This window comes from Molothrus ater, chromosome 6 (genome assembly GCF_012460135.2).
Source record: "Molothrus ater isolate BHLD 08-10-18 breed brown headed cowbird chromosome 6, BPBGC_Mater_1.1, whole genome shotgun sequence".
Lineage (NCBI taxonomy): Eukaryota > Metazoa > Chordata > Aves > Passeriformes > Icteridae > Molothrus > Molothrus ater.
Window position 1 is genome coordinate 54853074 of NC_050483.2, and position 21010 is coordinate 54874083.

Sequence of the window (21010 nt, forward strand, 5' to 3'; positions counted from 1 at the left end):
AGCTGTATTTTAAAGCTACTGTGATAATTCTTGCACAAAGGAAGCATCTGAGTTAAATTTCATGGTGTCTTATAATACACTAGGACATAAACCAGAAAAATACATACAGGATTAAATTTCCATAAAGCCCAAATGATCTGGCATATGAAATAGGAGAAGGAATTTAATCCACTCCTATAATGTGGTCAGGGCACATGACTTCCACCCTGTCTCCATAGCTGCCTGCTCCAGCCACTGAGCCAGAATAGCCCCCATGGCTCCTGCAGGCCACTGGCCCAGCTCTGTGACCATCCCTGGCTGCTCCCGTGGCCAGGGCTGGGATGCAGCTGCTGCTGCTGAGCTGTGATCCTCAGTGCCCTGGCAGGACCTCCTGATCTCTGCCCCCAGCCAGGTAATGCACAGCACACAGCCTCCACACCTGCACCTCCTCCTGTGGAGTTATGCTCGTTCCTAACCTTCCTGGGGAACCTCCTCCTGTTTGCCTGCAGGAGGGAACAAGCAGAGGTGGAGGTTGCTCTGGTTTCCTTCACCCTCTAAGGAAAAAGGTTTCCTTTGCTCCTGATGGAAAACTACACTTATCAGTTGTCTTTGTAATAGATAAAGTCATTTCTTCCGAGGAAGCAAATTAGATTAGGAATTAATTTGTTTGAAATGTGAAATAAGTTAATCTCTTTGCTTAAAAAAACAAAAAGGCTGTGGAAACCCAGGGCACCAGGAATATTTCTCTGTCTGCTCTGGGGTGCCCTGAGCCCCAGGGGAGCACTGACTTTGACCCCTCATTCATGGAGAAAGTTTCCTAGACTTCAAGATAGACTAGAATCCACAAAAGTGTGAAATACATTATAAAGAGCAGTGTAGGTCTATAATTTGGTGAGAAATTTAGGTTTTGGGATTTTTAGCATGTTGTGGATGGAAGCAAGATGGAGGGCACAGGGTGTCATCCTGGGTTTCTTCTTCATGGGTTCGGGCGGCATTTTATAATTGGGCAGAAAAGTCTGCACTGTGGGCTCTGTGGGAGCAGTTATTGGGTTAAAAGGGAAAATAATCTAGGTGTCAGTTCTTAACTGGATAGTTTAGTCTTAAAAGACCTTGTAACGAAAGATTGTTGGCCATTTTGTGCCTTCTAATGAAAAGCTGCCAAACTCACAGCAATAAGACTGTTTTACTGATAAGAAATAATAAACATTTAAGTCCAAATGCAAATTACTGTCTCAAGTGCCTTGAATCCAGACCCAGAAAAATTGAGTGGCACACACACAAAAGGCAAATCTTATAAAACAGGAATATAAGAATAAGCTTTCAGTTTTTTTCATTAAGAATTTTTTAAGTCAGGAACTCCTGCTGAGTTTTACCTGCATTTTGCAGGTAAAAATGCAGCACGAATGGGGTACAATGCACATGCAGAATTGCAAGTTTTTTAGTCCAAATGCTTTTTATTCATCACATGATATTTTCAGAGTTGAGAAGAAACCACATAACCATCTTGCACACAATTCAGTCTCCTCAAATTTGTTCTCTTTTAAATGCAGTGAACTTTACAGTGAATTTTTCATACTTTCAAACAGAGAGGTCGACATAATTTTGTTTTGTCAACTAGGAAAAGGTACAGTTGTGTCCCTGTTCTCAGGCGTTATTACTCAAAGCACAAAAGGGAGCACGTGACTGTACACTGACCTTCATCTGTTCCCAAATTATGCCTTTTAAAAGCCTTGAATCTGTTTAAGGGGAGCTGCTGAAACCTGAAACGAATGTGGTCTATTGCTTTATAAAGTAGATGAATGTAGAACTTAAGTATTACATTTCAGGCTCTTACTGTACTATATATAGCAAAATTAGGATGAGGGAGAATATAACTGTAACCTGAGTCTGGTTTTAGAGAATATTTTTTTGTTACAGGTATCGATGGTTACCCTGTAAAATTTAGTATGTTTCTATTTCTAACAGAAAATCACCACAAATTTGCAGAAGGAAAATGTTCTCCAGATAAAGATTTTAATTTTTAAAAGCCGAGTCCTTAAAAAAATTACCAGCCCACAAATCACACCTCCACAAATTGCTAACCAGTTCTAACAGACCCAAGCCTAAAAACAATCTTGAAATAAACCTTGTATCTACATTTTCATTGCTTGCACTCTGCCTGATTTTCATCAGGATATGTTTAATAATGACCAAACACATCATCTTGAGTATTAAAGTGAAAATTACGCTTAATTAGAAAAGTAAGAAGTGCATAACTGCAGAAAGCATCTTTTGCTGTGTGCCTGACACAACAGGCCAAAATTAAGTAACTCTTAGGAGCAACACCTCAATAAACTTGTTCAATAATTACAGTGGAGAAGAGGTAATAAAGGATTTTTACTTCATTAATTTTTAGTAAACTTCATTGTTGTTTCTAATGACATTGTAAAACCTTCCAATGAGCTCTGATAATGTTCATCTGCATGTTTCCAAGAAAGATTAACTTAAAATCCACAGGACAGGAACAATAGTAAGCTCATTATTTTCCAATAGAAAAATGGCTTATGAATTGACAGATTCCTTGACAAGGTTACAAATTTTTGACAGTTTTCAGAAGGGAATTGTAACACTCATTACACATTTAATATGCTTGTAAAATCATAGAAACCTTCAGGATATAAGTGACTTTTGGAAATCATCTGATCCAATTTCCTGTTAAAAGTCACTCTAACTTCTAAGTTAGGCTTGATTTCTCAGAGCCTTATCCAGCCAAGGTTTGGATTTCTCTAAGGATGGAGATTCTGGGCAAAGCATTCCAGGACCAAACTACCGTCCATAGGTATGTCCTTGTGTTGTGGATCTTCCTTCTGTTAGAATTTAAACCTAAATATGGTAAGAAATGCTGCTTCTTTTGTCTATGCTGACACACAGTTGACTTTTGACAGCACAGGTTCTGAAGGTTTGCTTTAACACAGTTTATTGTGTGACCAGTAGTAAATGACACATAACTATTTTTGTCTTTAAGTGGCAGGGAGGGATTGGGAATAAGCAATTATTTGTTCAACATGAATTACAGCAGTGACATCAGGATTGATGTCTAGCTCTGAATGGTCTTGATCTTAAGAAAGCCCATGAACCACATACTGTAGACTCATGGCCAAATGTGCAATAACTAAAGGAAAGAAAAGAAATAAAGGGAAGAAAAGGAAAAGTAATACCAATTCTGCTATTTTACCTCGTGCTAGAGTTACACTACCAGACTACATATGGTTAAATGATCTTGCCCTACTGCAACATATAGTGAGATTTTAAAAGATGACTCACATCTAAGGCAAATGAAGTGACTCCTGCAGCCCTTGTGCTTTTGTCTTTGTATAATTTAATCAGCTGTTCATCTGAACAGTTGGAAAGGATACATTTATACAACAATAACTTCATCTCTCTTGGTAAATATTTTTCTGTATCTTCTGATACAAATCTATTCAATATTGGCTTATATTGACTTAATTTGAAGTGAGACAGAACATTGGGGTCCCAAAGGAACCCAGCACACAAGCTGTCAGTTCACTGCCATGCAGCAAGGAAGTCTGTCTTAAGCATGTTTACTTGTGCTGCTGAAAGAGGATGACAAATAAAGACATGGGTTAGGCACAATGTCTGGTTTTATAGGGTTACACAGTTGTTTTTTTAATTCATCATCACTAAATTTGTAATACATATCAATTCTATGTAAATATATAATATATGCATGTGTTCTTTACAGATCTTTACAGAGTATGCTCAGTTCAGGTAAATAGCCTTATTGCAGACACTTGGAGCATTTAACAGTCTTACAGCACTTCTCTAAGTTGTAAGCTATGAATACTTATGAAAAAGTATTATGGAAAAAGGATCTTAATTCTGGAAAACATCCATAATCTTCTTCAAGCATACATACCAGGAAATCCTGACCAACAGAACTGTGTCCCAGAAACCTCTCCTCTTCTTCAATATTTATCTTTCATCGACAGTAACAAACCTGTAAGAGCTCTCTCAGCATGAAGTTCTTTATAATCTTCAGGAACTAGTTAGCATGACTTTTCCATATAATAAGCATCACAGCTATTAAAATACATCAAAATGTAGAGCTTTAAAGTATTACAAGGGATCTTGAATCTGACTAATGTATTGGGTAATAACTGCTTTCCTATTCACAAAAAAAAAAAAAAAAATTATGTAAACCCATGGATTTCCTATGCAGGAAGTTCACATTACTACCTTTGGTGTCAGAAGCTGCAATGAATTTCCTTGTGAAAGAGTGTTAGACATTCTGCAGTTCCACAGTAGTCACTAATAAGTTGGGGTGGCAGCTGTTGTGCATCTGAAGCTAACAAATGTTATGTGACCAGAGATGACTGGCATGACATGTGGCTGTAGCCTTTTTATAAAGTTATGTTCTCAACTATTTTAAAAATGTCCACAAAAGTCCTTCAGAAATACTGTTCCCAAGAAGTTCATGGAAAACTGATCCTTTAATACTTACCCCACTCAGTTAGTTGCATATATTCACACATTATCACACAGTGATAAACTAAAGTTTAAACAAAAATAGTCATATAAATTCATCTGGAAGTCATGTTCTCAGCACTGTGACTTGAGGCTGGATTCACTTGCTTGAATGGGAATATATTAAATTTCCAGCAATCAATTATCATTTCAGCCTTTGTATCTGCCATCATAAATTCAGGCACATGCCCATATGGACAGACAAAGTGCAAAGACAGAACTGTCTTCCAGGCAAATTCCAAAAGCAAGTGTGAAGTTCAGTATTGAAATATCACTCCCTTTTCTGTCTTCATTCTCAAGCAGCACAGGCATTTTTAATCCAATACTTTCCCAATTCTCCTAAAAATTTTACCTTCATAATCTTTATATAGATAAAAACTGCTGCTAGAATTTTATATCCCTCCCAGGCACCCACATGCATATAAAGACTCATGTCACAAAAAGATTCATGTAAGGACTTAGAAGGTTCCAACAGAGAAGAATTTCCCAAAATGCAACTGATTTTAGTTATTTAAGACACACAAAAAACACAAAAAAATCTCTTGATGTGGCTCTGGTTATGTCACAATTTATTTTAGTGTTTGGCTACATTTTTTACATTTAATAGAGTTAGAAAAGCTTCTTCTTGGAAAAAGTTATCATTGCTTTTTATTTTTATCTTCTAATGCCTGAATTTTCAGCAAACAGATTAAATATTAATACTTTTTGAAAGACATATAAATATTTTAGTTTTTAATAACACTGAGACTTGGTCTGTTTTATATACACCTTATTTGTTGTAATCTTGTATGAACTGATCTTTGAAGTCAGGAGTTAATTGCTTTTCTTCTCTGATCAGAAAAATACATTTGGAAACACAGAAGAAACTCCTTCCTTCAGGTAATAAATTCCCACTCAACAAAGGATTTCATACAATCCAAATGTTCAGTTCCATCTTCTATGTAATCATTAAAATGTACAATAATGTGCTAATAATGCAATGTGTAAATAATGTGCACAATAACGTGTTAATGCATAATTATGTGTTAAAACTTTAATACTGAAACAGTCAAGAAAAGACAAAACTTACTGAAAACACAATAAACCACAAGGAGATTTTTAAATTTCTGTTAATTCTATCTTAAACAGTAGAGAACCACCTGCAAGTATTACACAAGAAGTGAGAATTGAAGAGGAAATTGGAGGAAAGAAAACATCAACAACACTTGACCAATTAAAGAGAATACAGTATGAAATACAACAGGAAGACAATGGAAAATAATGTGATGCCATTGTTACCTGTCATGTGTCCTCATAAAATCCCAGAACTTCTTCGTGCCATTCTGGGGGGAAAAAATTAAAAATGAATCAAATTAACTCCAACTGAAAAATTACTATATTGAAATTTTTCAAAACTTGAGAGGCATTTCTTTGAAAACTTAGTATAGTTAGTTTTATTTATGAGGCCAGTACTCCGGATTTTGACAGTTAGTATTACAGACCCTGAAGCTGTCTTAGGACAGCTCAAAATCTTAGACCCACAATAATATGATGACAGCTAGCAGACATTTATTGCAGCCTTCAGGCCCAGTTTTGGCCACAGTATCAACTTCAGCTGCCCAATCTAACTATTCACAGTGCCAGGAAGCCATAAACAGCTCTGTTTTAACCAGTAAAATAACCCACAGGTATGTTCTTCCATGTCCAGAAATGCTCTTACCTGGAGAACAGCTGAGCCCTTACCTCCTAACTAAACCCATGTGGGATCCAGGAACAAGACACCTTCCCTCTAACCCCTTACAAGGACCCTTTGGTCCCTTACAAGGACCAAAATAGGATCTTTATCCACACCTAGTATGAGGGGGTGACACTCCACTCTGCACAGCAGCTGTTCCTCTGCACTGCTGGTGGTGCTGAGGGCTTGAAATCACAGCACTCACTCAAGAACTGGGAGACATAAAATGGCTGATTTTCTCAAGATGGGCCAATTTGTGTCCTCTGCCAGCTTAAAAAGAACAATATCCACTACAGCACAACTGACAGTGATCTCTGAAAACAAGTGTTCTTTCACAATTATAATGAACACACATACCTTGCTTACATTTATATTATACCTTCTATAGTTACCTATAGCAATTCATACACATCAGTTAATGAGATGCATATAATTCTTTACTCTGTTTACTGGAAGCGTGATGGTGTTTTTCAGCTCAAATACAACTCAAGAGATTTCACTCCCAGGTCAGTTTTAAGTCTGTGTTAGAAATCATTACGAAACCAGAGGAAATTCTTGTGGTTGATACCTTTTTCTTATAAGCAACACAAAAACGAGACCTGCTGAAGACCTACACACCTAAAATATGCTTAATGTGAAAAGCAGCACTTGACTTCTATTATAAAGTATGGTTAAATGGATGATCAAACCTTGAGCAACTGGTTAATGATTTAAAGCAGGTAAATGTGAGCAATGAGAGAAGAATCAAGTTCAGTTGGTGGGTAAAGGTGCCAACCAATATAGACAGGCCCTTCAGCTCTATTACAGATGTCATGGCTACCAAGTACACAACAGCTGGTGGGGATTAGATAACAAGCACTCTGGTTCAGAGATTAAGTCTCTGAGCTTTATGAGTTTACCAAGCTTTTTGGAAGAGGGACTGTTTGCTTGCTAGCTGGGTTTTCCTTCATTCCCACAACTCTAATTATAAACAGTTGTTCACCTCAAGAGAAACTCTAATCCGTGCTTCCATTGGTGTGTTCACATACCTTCTGTTAGCACTGACAGGAATCCAACGTGTGCAGCACAGGAGAAGCCCTGTCATTGTTTAAATGCAATGTAATGTTGAAAGGAAAATAAAGACAGCAAATTCTTAGTGTGAACTGAAATATTAAAGCCATTGCTTCCAAATCTGAGTGTATATCCAATTCATTCCACCTGCTGAGAGACAGAGAAACAGCTCTGATAGGACTGTGATACAATACACAGCTGCAGCATGGGCGTGTTGTATGGTAAGATAATTTAAGGTATTAAATGTGCAAGGTCAGCTCAATCTTTCTGTAAGTTTATTTCTACCTGTAAGCAAGGTATTTGGGGGATTTGCTAGCAGATTGCTGAGCAATTTTCCATTTAACACAAAAGAATCTGAAAACTTTGTACCAAGGGTAATGTCTCCTGCATGTAGCTTCATATTGTTTCTCTCTAGTCTCAACCTTCCCCTGCCCCAAATCCTAAGTTGGTGCTACCATCAACAATTCTCCCTTTCTAATGTCCACTTTGGAGAAGTGTGGGTGTCCAGCTGCTGGAGATGTCAAAAAAAAAAGCCTGAATCAAGTCTCTCCTTCCATTAGACTATTAGTCCTGTGATACTGCATTCTAACATACAATCCCACCAACAATCTTCCTAGCTCTTTCCTCTTGCCATCATTTTGCAAATTATAGAGCCTGATCGCTTTGGAGCACTTATGAGAGGGTTTCAAATAGCTGAGGAAAATTACACCCTAGAGAATCATCCTCATACAGATGGGATCCATCAGAACTGAATGACCTCTTCCCAAGGATGAGCTCTATTACCATTAACAGAGCCTACCTCACAGATGTGCAAATAATTTTTAGCAGAAAGTAAAAGAAGGAACTTAGCACCTAAAAAGAAATTAATCAGAAAAAAAGAAATTAGATTTTCTATTTTCTAAGCCCAGTTAAAGCACTATCTCTAGAACATGATTTGATTATTCTAAGACCCAAATTCAAAACCAGCCACAGGCTAAATTATTTTGACTCAAGACATTGGTTAATATCATATACTCTGACTGAACAATGCTTACTAAGCTATTTTCTGCCTATATTTGAATTAAAAAGTTTTTTCATATGACCAAGTTGCACCTGTCCAAATAAATAAATCAATAAACAAATGAAACATTCCAACATCTCTTTGTTTACAGTGGCAGAAACTCAAATGAGCCCCATTCATGCCCTATTGTGGAAGTCAAATGTAATTTGAACCCAACCGAATGGAGTTGAGTTTCTATTGTACCCAATGCATGGTTCTTTCCTAACAGACTGCTAGGAAAGTTGCTAATTATTAATAGCATGTAAACAGTTACCAATGGTTCTTATGCTGCTTTACATACTTTACAGAACATTAATTCTAGCCAGCTTCTAACCAACTATATCAAGCTGCATGTAGTATCTCTATCTTATCTTTGAGACAAAAGTATTACTTGCTGAACTGATCAAGATTCATGCTTTTAACAGCCAAGTGGTTATGATTACTTGTTAAACTGTTCCACTCTATATATCCTGGTCTTTGACAGAGCTCTGCTATCACCACAGTTACAGACAGCTGCAATATTAAAGGCATCAGTGGTCAACATCATTCCTGAAAAAGAGAAATATCTTTGTGAAACAAAAAGGCTCTCTCAAACTCTTAACAGTTTTCATTTTAATAAGCTTATGCAATTGCATTATTACAAGTAGTTCATTCTCCAATGTCCAATAAGGAACAATCACAGTATCTCTCAATGCAGTGAGAACTGAGTATAACTGATTGCTGGGAGATCTAAGCATTGATGACAGGAAGAGAAAGAATTATTTTAAGATATTTGAGAAAGATTTAAAAAATTATTCTTCAAACAGGAAATGTGTCCTGTGAAGTTTATAAAGATATGTATGTCAGAATTATTTTACATTTGTTTTAATCTGTTCAGAATAGCAGTTCTGATACTGCAACAACCTTGTGTAACACATAATCGATTTGGTAAATCTTTAATCACAAAGTAATCACACTCTAGTTCTGTGCTCAGTGATCAGGTTCTGTGATGTTGCAACACTCAACTAGTGCATATAGTATGTGTAAATTAATAAAGCTGTATTCCAGGAGAGGCAGCATGTGAGACAACCTCGTTTCACATTACACAGAAGACAGATCACTTACATAAGTACTAATTGCATAAGAAAGCCATACCAGGTCAGACAAGATGTCCATCTTGCCTGGCAGCCTGTCTCTAAAATTTAAGAACAGAAAAAGCACACAGCTTCCCCAGAACACTCTTCAAGTCTGGCAAAAGACACCAAAGAGTGGCAAAAGACAGTGCCTCAAAAAGGCACCCAAATTAAACGAAGTCCTCCCTCAACTCTAAAAAAGCAAGCACAAATAGCTGTTTCAGTACTACCTGAATGTGCAAAGCGTGTCACATTTGTAAGACTGACTTGGTAATGGCATTGGTAACTTAATCAGAATTAACATCAGCTAGCTAGGCTTGACAGTGTGCACAAGGAGACTCACTGCCTTCTGGTTCAGGTGATTGCAGGACAAGCAGGCACTGCCAAGTGCTCTCTGCTACACAAGTGCTGACAGTGACTGCAATATTAGCAGATGTGACTCCTACCTGTGCAGAGCTGTTTATGTCATCCATACTTGATCTTCACATTGTCCTACTACCATCCTTGAAATAATTTTCTTTAGACTCTTCCTGCACCAGCTCAGTGCCATAATTACAGGCAGTAGTCTCTTTACACTGTCTGTAATGGATAAGTTGGACTTGTCTGCAGCCTATCAAAATACCATTCTTTTTACCACATGCCCTCTAGCTAAAATGCCTTAAGAATCACTATGCCAGGGATATTGCTATCCTCAGCTTTTGTCCACCACCTGAGGCAACAAAATATCTAAACAGCAAGGTCAAATCACTGCCAGAATGCCTAAAGGAGAACTCTTGCTTGCTAGAGGAACTCGCCTAAGACTCAGCCCAGGCAGGCCAATAAAGAAGAGAAAAAGGACTTGCTGTGCTAATGATGTAGAAAGAAACATCCACTGGCACTGACTGTAGGGTGACACTGGGTATGCTCCACATGTGACAGACCCTGGACATGCTCTGACACAAGTCACTGGAAGTTTCTACTCTTCACTTGGGGCAGCTTCAACGCCTTCCTCCTTCTTTCCCCCGAGGGCAGTGCCCATGCACAGTCTGCCAAGCTCTTGAGAAGCTCTTGAACCAGCTCTCACATGAGGTAATGTGTCTGCACAGGTACCAATACTCATCACTGTTGGACTGATCTGATACCATCCTGGGCTTTCAGCCCAAACCAACCAATCCCCTCAGTCTTGCTGTGGTGTACAGCCCTCCAGACTCACAATTTCTCTGCACATGCAGCTTTTTCAAATGAAGGAATAAGTACTTAAACACAATTTTAGAGAGAGGTGTAGGCCTTTCCTCAAGGATCATTCCAAGAATCTTCCCAAAGAATGAGATCCTTTTCACAAGTAATTTAATTGAATTAGAGCTGTGGTACTCCAGTTATAAGATGCTACTGAGTTTCAAGGTGAGGAAGAGAAAGGACAGGGATGCTGTAGTACATGGCACACAGTTACAGTAACCTTGGTACAGTGCCACACTAAGGGCTGACACAGCAGAAGTCTGTAAAACCACGAATCATACAGGGATGGTGAATGTGAAAAAATATTCACTATTTCTCATAATATAGAAGAATATTCACTATTTCTCAGAATATATGTCATAGCTGGATACCTGGAAAAAAGGCTGAGGTTTTTCTGGGCACTGATCTTCTCTGATCTGCCTCATCTCAATGAACCAGTGCTCAAAGCCTGCAGCCACACAGAGAGGTTTGCCTTGCTTATGTATAAAAGAATCAACTGACAGCTTCTGAAACAGCTGCAGACAAACTGCATTACATGTATGTTTTAAACATGTGCAATTAAAGGCTTATTCTTGGATTTTGTTAGAAGTTTTATTCTGAAGAGTAAGCTAAAAACATGGTGTAACAAGTGGAAGAACACTCACAAAACTGCTCTAATGCTTCCTTGAACTTTGTGTAATAATTTTTTCACAACATCACACAAGGATGTATAAAATAAATCCTCCATACACAGGTTTACAGTAACAGATTTCCTGTAGTTACTCTGTTGGGAGTTTTATTTGACAAAACTTTGATTGTCACTTATTTAATGACTCCTTGAAATGAGCTCTGGACAAAAAACATGTAAGTGAAGGAGAAATGATCTTTACCCAAAACCTAGTTAAAGCTTCTCCTATATTATTTTCCTTATACAAGTATCTAAAAATTTAAAAAGTGACCAAATTAAAGGCACTGCCTTATGTCATCTCCCACATTTATCCATTTCTGCTTGGGCAGACGAAGTCTAAGTGGCCAAGAACTGTAAAGTTACACCAAAACCACCTCAGTAAAAAGGTTTTGAACCTTGTATTACATATTTTTGACAAGAAAGGTAACAGGCCATGCAGGCAGATCACTTAAAATGCAGGAGACATATGTACAAAATACGTCCAAAATAAGCAAATTAACATCACATATACCACTAAAAGAGAAAAGAAATATGTCCATGACAATGATTAACTTCTTTCTGTTTACATTACAGGAGAGACAACATGAGGTTTGGTGCCCCATTGTGAAAGGCACTAAACACATATAGTGGGAACAGTTCCTGTTCAATGATCTTACAATTCAGTTAGAGCCCAGACAAAAGTTGATGTAAACAAACAGAGGCAGTTAAGACAAATACATTCTGATTTAGATAAGCTACATGCACTAGTTATGAGGGTTAAAATGACAAACAAATCATGATCTTCCAGTCTCTACCATTTGGAATGGGTTTAAAGCAGTCATCCAAGAAGTAAATGTTCCATATTTGTGAAAAAATCCAACTGGAGAAGTTGAAGCAATTATAAAATAAAAATAACTCTGTCCTCATTGCTCCATCTACTCTGTTTCCACACTCCTAAGACACAAAAGCAGTTAATGTCCTTAATGCAAAGGGATAACAAGAATTCTTCATGTAATAAAATAATTATACTATAGGTGCAGAAAAACAGATAAGAGAATTAATTGGAAAATAACAGTCTTAAACCAGAGTCAGCAAAGTCAAGCAAGAGTGAGGTCCCTGTTTACTGATTTACATGGACCAAAGCAGTAAACTCCGTAGGGGAATAATCAATTTTTTGGTTTTTTTCTGCTCTCAAAAAAAAATTTTAAAGGTTTGAGGGTTATGCTTTTTTTTCAAAAAGTATAAAACTTGTTTTTCTATTGCACTTATTTTCACATTCAACCAATCTTCTACAAATGTATTTAGTACCAATGTGCAAAGCAATGCTTCTATCTGGAAATTCCCCGTGCATTCTCCTGTGGAGGTGTACAACTTGTTGCCCAGACCTTCATAGAAAGAGAACACTGAACTTCTCATTTTATTAGATAGGTTTTTGTGAGGTTATTCCACATGAGCAGTCAAGAAACTGGCTCACGAAGACAAAAATCTGCACCAACACAGCCAGCTCCTGCCACCTCCTGCCACCTTTATTTCCTTAAGTGTCTCAGCTTAATGCTTTTCAGCCATATTCACCTTTTTATGACCAGTAAAAGCTGTCAGGAGATAAATTTCCAATAAAAGCAACTCAGTAATTCAGATTTTTTTTGTTTATAAAAGATACAGTTCTACAACAGGAAAGATGTGTGTAAGCTGCTGCTTCCCAAGTCCCAGACCCTGGGTTAAACTAAGTGGATTTCCCCTGTGGTAAAGCCATAAAAGTTATGTCCTCATCCCTCTGCAAATGAACCTTTCCTTTCCTTTCTCCTCTCACTACTGAAGAAGTGCTGCTACCAGTTGAGGCTTCCTTGTGATGTTTCTTTTTCCAGCCTAATGGAACCTGATGTCACATCTACAGTGGTTTTCAGTGGCAACATATGAGCATTGATAACCTAATGTAAACAATTTCTTGTCAGCTCAATTATTAATGCTGGAACTCTCTGTTCTTAATAGAATCAAGACAAAATGTTCTCAGTGCCCACAATGATGTGCCTGCAGAAACTGCACTTCCAGGACAAACTCAGGACTTTATTCTTTTCACTTCACTATCAGAGACAATTAGTCACCAAATTACCTTGCATTGTCCAAGAACATTTTTCATGGTATTTTCAGCATATACAAAAATTATGTGAATAAAAAAAAATCACTCTTAAAATACAAATTTTGGAATTTTTTTTAAGAAATAAAGCATTGGTAGTCATCACAATGCTGTGAAACCTGTATGAACTGAGATAGACAGCTAAAGAAAGTTTGGACTCCTGAAGATTTCCAAATGACCATAAAATACCTATTCAATACCTATTCAATACACCTTAAAAGCTTTATTGCTTCCTCTTGAATATTTTCATTTGATTAATGAGTCATTGTGGTGGATTTTTGTATACAGAAGCTGAAGAACTACCATGCTATATCTAAAAATCTTCATCCATAAAAAAAAAGTGCAAATGAACAGTCAAAAATTCAAGGACACTTAATATTCAACTTTTTCATCTAAAAGAAAAACCCTGTCTTGAATAGACTACTTTGCATCTGAAATCCGTTTGAAAAAATGACTTATCATAATTTTTTTGTCTACTTGAAAGGTTTGATTTGTAGCAAGCAGGGAGAATGCTGTCTTCTTTTTATATAATTACAGACTTCAGAGAAAGTTCTACATTATCTTTCAAAATGAAAGGAAGCACTTTCAGCTAGCATAAAACCATGAACTGAGTTACAAAAATATTAAAATCAATAAAATAATTTCAATTTGCATTAGTTGAGTGACCTTTTTTTCCTTTAGAATGTACACATCAGTATTAGGGAACTGTCTTATGCTGGGGTCTATTATTACTTGACTACTAATTGAAATGCAAAGTTGAAGTCACTCTGTCCTGGGGTGCAGCCCCAAAAGAGTGTAAGTCAGACAAAAACCAAGCTGCCCCTTTTCCTACCCCCATCTGCACATCTTTACTCTACCCTTACCTCACCACTGATATTTGTGTGGGCTGGGTCTGGGAACTCACCTAATCAAAAAAAAATTTGCTCTAGAGAAGAAAAAAACTGATTAAAAATTATTTAGTAGAATGAAAGTGAAAAACTAATAATGAAAGAATGCAATGCCATCATACAGACTGCAAGTCTTCAACAGTGACTGTTAAATAGAACAGCCTTGGTCCTCTCACAACTACTGCAGGAGGACAGAGATGTGTCTGATAGGGAGTGTTCTGCAGAGAGACACAGGCACACAAAAAAGCCCAAATTACCATTTCAGTCCACACCCACTAATCCACTCCATCAGACTGCACACGCTGGAGTAAATGAAGCCTCATCTTCAAAAGCAATTTGCAGAATTACTTGCTGATGTTGAAAAACTACTTCAAAAGAGTTTAAGTGTTATGGAATTTTACTGGGTTTTTTAAACAAGCCACTGTTTAAACTCAAGAGGAAGGGGGGGAGTGTTTGCTTTTTAAACAAAGCTTGTAATATTTCATTACTAAACTATCCAGAGTGTTTATTTTAAAAGCATCATGATTACAAATAATGGCATTTTTCAGTTTTTAACTTCCCTACTCAAGTATTTCAGTTGGAAGTTACTCAGTTCAGTGCCCTTGCAGAGTATGCACCCAAAATTACACAAACTGATGAGATTTTAACAGAATTAAAAGTGAACATTCTACCTGAAGCTAAATACTAGGGCTACTAATTGTCTTTAATTGACAATCTGAACAGCTTCGGAAGTAAGACAGAGCTAGTGAGGTCCATGCAGACAAAACACCCTTTACACTACAGGACATCATGCCAGATGTCCAGCAGTTCTGGCAGGGCAGGACAAAGTTGCTGGGGTCTCACTCAGCTCATTCTAAGGCTTGAACAGGAGACTGGAGTGCTCAGCTCTGTGTGACAGGCAACTCTTTGATGCGTGGGCTTCTTATCTGAAATTAGCTGGAAGACATAAAGGTACTTCTTGAAGAAACCTTAACATCTACCAGTGGAGACCACACCAGGGATACCTCAAGGGACATAAAACCTAAGGTCAGAGACTGTAATTTTTACAACCCATATCAATTTTCTCTTCAAAGAGAAGGTTATTCTGGTAGGAGTGTGTAATGAAACTGCAAACAGATGGTTATAGCAATAGAGTTTACTGTTCAAAGGTGCAATTTTTTCACACTTTGGGAGGTAAAGTAAACAATGGAGAATGCATTAATTTATTCAACTGTTAATGCAATACTAGGCCAAGCCACTTTGTTCATTTTATGTACATCAACTGCCAGAACAATTACAACTAAGATACCTGATGTGTAAGTAAACTTTCTCCTATAATCCTCTGGAAGTTTACTTTTCAGGTCACAGTTTGTTTTTTTGTGTGTACTTTTCAACAATGGAGTTGTTGCAGTTTACCTTGGCATTCAGCTATCATTAAGATCACTTACCTTTGAATGAAATTTATAAAACATGAGAATTAAGCATATATAAGTACATTAAATACAATCAAATCTCCTTTCTCACCTTGTTTTTCTGTTTTTAATATACATAATTATCAGGAACAATTGCGTGTACAGATCAAACACACTTTATTCCAAGGCAAATCTACAGCAGTGCACTGAAATCTATACTACAAAGAATAAGGACATTAAGAAACACAATATGCACAAAGGTCAAATTTATGACTTTTCTCACATCATTTTACTGCCAAGTCAGCATATAATTTAAGGTTATAAGTTGAGATACAGATGGGGATTTCCTAGTATTAAATTAAATCCAATTCTGTACAAAGGAACCAATTACTAACAGGTAGAGTCTTCAGATTCCTCTCTCATTGTATACAACTGATAAAATTTAAAGTGAATATTCAACTGTTCTTTTACATAAATTCCTTTTAAATTACTGAATTTTGCTGCATGTATTTCTCCATTTTCACAACTGTGTTTTCCCTTTGAAGTTTGTAACACAGTTTCTTATTTTGCAGGGATAAAAGGAACATACGCCGCCTTCCACATTTCCAAAATTACTCACACTATTTTTTCTAGAGCACTATAGGAAAACATAAAACTTTTAACTTTGACTGGATGTAGATAAGAAAAATATTCCTAATAACAAAATAAGTTTTTATAAAGATAAAATAATTTGGAAACTGCATTCAGCTGATGTGACAGCAAAATACTGTAAATAAGTGCTGTACTTTCAAACAGATGTATTACACATCTCACACTTGTACCCATGCTTGCTGAAAACCTCCCCAACAAAGGCCTTTTCTCTAATCTTTTACCAATATTTTTTCTGATATTGCTTAAGAAAAAATCTCACATAATTTGCAATAACTACAATAGGAGGCTGAGAAACAAAGGTCCGGGATGCACATCTGCTGGCTCCAGCTCAGAGAATAAAAGCCAGGGAAATACCTCAGCCAAAAGCTGCTGAGACCTCCTGGGTGTTCTGTGCCTCAGTACTTTTTCTGGAGTTTTCCTTATTTGTATAAATTATTACATATTGTTGCAGTTGGAAACAAACAAAAACAAACAAACATGGCCTTTGTAGTTCAGTAATAAATTAATCTGGGGAACACAGACATGGGTTCACAGCCCTACTTCATATTTATAATAATTCACTAACAACTCCAAAAGATGAGATTTACAAAAGCACTTTTTAGCATTCAGTAACCTTCACCTTTAAGACCCTCACTGGAAAGATGGAAGACTTGAATTTACACTTTACTGTGGACCACTGCAATTTCAGCCAAATGCCAGAACCCCCCAGTTGCATCTAAACATCCTTACTGAATAATGTAATTTCTGTGGTGGGACTTACACTGCAATATTTGTCTAGGGTTACAGAATTATTTCTGCTCTACTACCTGATGAGCGTTAGTGAAATTGAGACCAATTCCTGAAAATTTCTTTGGAAAATGGCACTTAAACTCCTAAGTTAATAAAGACAATATTTTCCAAACTTCTAAATTTTACTGAGACTCACATAAGTATGAGAAAAATAAATTTTGTTTAATTTTGTTGGTTTGTTTTTTTTTTCTTAAGAGAGACCAAAAGAATTAAAAACATTTCCAGGAAACCTGTTTTCATCTTTTCTTGTCCACTGGCAGCTGCTCCTTTTGACGAGTTACCAAGATAAAGGGCCTGACTGAAATTTCAGACTAGTGATATTTAATGACAGGCAGGGCAATAATTCTACACTCATCATAACCTACCTAGATCAATCATGTCTGTCTGTAGTAGCTGTTTCAAGACAGAGTGAAACTCAATATAAAGTACCCATTGCAAGTTTGAGACCCCACAGTGGATGAGAGTTCTCACTGAATATCCTTGAGCTCCTTCCTGTACTCCTCCTGTGCACTCACCAGTCAAAATAACCTTTCAACCCCTTAGGAAAAGGATTCTCCAAATGCTGCACTCAGGGCAAACACTGCTTTGGTCCACAGCTCATGATTCCTGGGTCAGTTACTGGTACAGTAACTGGTACAGCCTCACGTAGGATCTCTGACTCAGAGAGAGATTCACCCCCCTGGCTTAGCTGGGATTTAGGGCTTTCACCTCATCCCTGCAGGCACAGCAGGCAGAAAAGCAAACACAAGTATAGTAGGCAGAAGGAGTAAATGAATCTTAAAATCATCAGTCCCAAGGCAACCACTACGCCTACAAGCATAATTTCTTCTTCTTTGCTACCCTAGGTCATGACCCTCATCCAAGAGAGGAAGGAAAGAAACTGTCCTTTCATCATTAATTTTGCTATGTCATTCAGGAAAACAACACTGACAACACCATAAAACCACAGTTTAACTTGCCACTGGTACTTCAGCCAAAAGCTAATCACCACCATCAATTGTCTAATATTTCTCATTACCTCTTTAGTCATTCTAACATTTCATGGCAACCTATATAGGATCCGATTAAAATCTTTTCTGGCTGGCAAGGAGCCAGCAGGAAAATAAAACTATCCCTCTTCTACCACAATACTGGGCCACTCCACATTTAAACAGATAATAAATCTGCATTCAAAAACAATGCAGTTGATGAATGCTGCTCTAATTAAAAAAAAAAAACAAAAACAAAAACAAACAGCTACTGACTGTGTCACCTGAAGCAGAATGCTCTTAAGAAAAATCCTGTCCATAGACTATTGTATCATTAAAATTGGATTAAAAAACTCTCCAAACAACACAGAAAACAATCCATCATGCATAAGCCAAATTACTTGGCTTTCCTAATGCACCTGATGAGCAATATCATGGACCACAGCAGTATGATTTTCAAATGGTTCACAAATCTATTCATTTATATATATAACTTACAAAGGACAACATACTTCTGATGCAGCATTCAAATCAATGCAGAAAATACAGCTCAATGAACTGTACACCTTGCCTTACACACCAGGCTGGTACCTGCCAACAAAGATCCAGCATTAACAAGCTTGGCCAAGGTTAGTAGGCATCACTTGGGACATCCTGAGTCTCAGCAAAGTTGGGAACAAAGCCAGGAGCAGCACTGCTGTGTCTCCATGGTGAAGTAAGAGCAGGGGAGGACGCATCCTATACAGCAAACCACACAGGAACTCAAGGCTACCACTTCCCCTAAACATGTTCACAGACACAGTCCCAGGATTTTGAGCATGTCTCCTCAGCAGTACTGTGAGCATGTTAAAACTGTTTGTTGGCCTCTTCTGTTGGCTCCTTCAGGAGAACACCAAGAGACTTTAAGCCCTAAGACTTCATTCTGAGCATGCAATGGCACGAACTCAGCATATAGAGAAGAGCCTAAATCTTACACAAAGAATGAAGGTCACAAGTTCACCCCACAGGGTCAGCAGGGCTGGTCTGAGAATGAAGATTCAACATTCCCAACTACTACAGGCAATTCCACACCTTCCCTTACAAGGACAAGACACGCTTTTCTCACTAAAATGTACACATAACATACCACGGCAGAAAGTTGTTTCTTCTTCCTTTCATCCTCTCCCCAAGGCACAACTGTTGGCTGTGGTTTATCATCCCACTTAGGGCAGGACTGGAAGGCCTGACACTGCTCTATCCCATGGGCTGCAGAACAGGCTACAGACAGAGGGAAGGGAAAACACAATACCAACTGGCATTCATCTAGGTTTTTTCAGATATACTTCAAAAGCAAATATCCTGACAATTTTTTTGTCTAATGAAATATTTTCCCTGACTTTTTCAGCCCCTGGTTGTGATTAAATCTCTACTCTCCCACCCCTCAACGTAATTCTTACACTTAAATCTTAACATTCATATTATTACTTTAACAAATTAATCTTTCTCTATGGAGTGTCCCATAATGCTCTAGGGAGTCTCATGTGTTCCCACGAGTCCTGTCAGATTTCTGCCAAGAGGTTTGAACTCCTGGACAGATCAAAGAGAAAGTAAGGAGATAAAAAGAAAGAGGGTTCTCCAGACTGACAGGTCAACCACCTCCTCTCCTTGTCAAGAAATAAGGGTGGTTTACAGAAACAATAAGGGATGAGTAAGTGTTTCAGATAAGTGTTCAGATAAGTGTTTCAGATTTGGTGGAATTATCCTGTAAAAGACTATAGCAGTAATTTCCACACTAATGATTACTGACTGGCTTCACTGAATAGGAGGTCAATATTCACAGAAAGATTTAGGCTGGAAGAGACCTTCAAGATTATCAATTTCCAGACCCTCTGCCATGGGCTGAGACACCTTCCACCAGACCAGGTTGCTCAAAGCACCATCCAAGGCTGGCCTTGAACATTCTAGGGCTGGGGTATCCACCCACAACTTCCCTGGGCAACCCGTGCCAGTGCCTCACCACTCTCATAGCCAAAAGTTTCCTCCTTACAGAAAATCTAAATCTATCTTCTTTCTGTTTGAGGCCATTCTCCCTTGTCCTATCACTACATGAAAAAATCTCATACTGTTTTTAAATTTATCTGAACAGAACAAATCAGATGAGTTACAGATAAAATTTTAGGCTGTACAAACTGCAGTGCTATGGAAATGTCACTCTGAAGAGCAACACAGCTTTGCAAAGTAAGCCAGAAATTGCCTGTGTCCAATATTTTCAAGTGTCAGAAATGGAACAATGCTGAAAGCAGAGTGCTATGTGCAGACACACATATGAAATTCTACAGCAGATTTGCCAAAAGATTTGATTTTTGAAAGCCAGTTTTTCTTCTAATCCTGCTGCTTCAGAAGCTCAACAAGTTTAAGTGGCATAATGATAACCAAAATGAAGCCAAAATGAAACTAAACAAAGTCAACAGTGATAGTTTATTTCAGCAGTTCTGGATAAGAATACATACAAAGCTATACAGCGTCATAGTCTAATTTTTTTTATTATTATTTCTAATGTTATTGTCAATACATAAATGTACTGTTTGCCCCTATTTTGTCCCCATATTGACTTACAGCTCAGTTTGTCAGAATTACAAGTTTGTTTCTGGTTAAAAAACACTGAACTGCTGCTACCCCAACAAGCTTACCTGCTAAGTAAAAAAAAAGTTACTCAAATTGTTTTCAAATTTGCTTAAACCAGGACTGAATAGAAACAATGTAAGGGATGACCTGGCCTTATCAACAAGAAGAGTTAAAATGCCATTTTGTTCAGCAAGGTTGGAATTTCACAATGTTACAAAAATTCATAATGGAGATCTTAATATCTGGCCAGACACACTTATTGTCTAGAATCTTTTTATGCAGCAAGCCAAAATGCTGTATCCATTCT

The 21010-nt window shown here is 37.6% G+C and overlaps 1 protein-coding gene across 1 annotated transcript in view; it reads right to left on the reverse strand.

Annotated features, from left to right (window-relative positions):
• The window catches only part of NUDT14 (nudix hydrolase 14), a 59709-nt gene that overhangs the window by 26291 nt on the left and 12408 nt on the right, over positions 1-21010 (reverse strand). The window contains exon 2 of the mRNA XM_036384723.2: positions 5782-5825. Within this exon, the coding sequence (XP_036240616.1) occupies positions 5782-5825 (44 nt within the window). The remainder of the gene's footprint in view (positions 1-5781; positions 5826-21010) is intronic.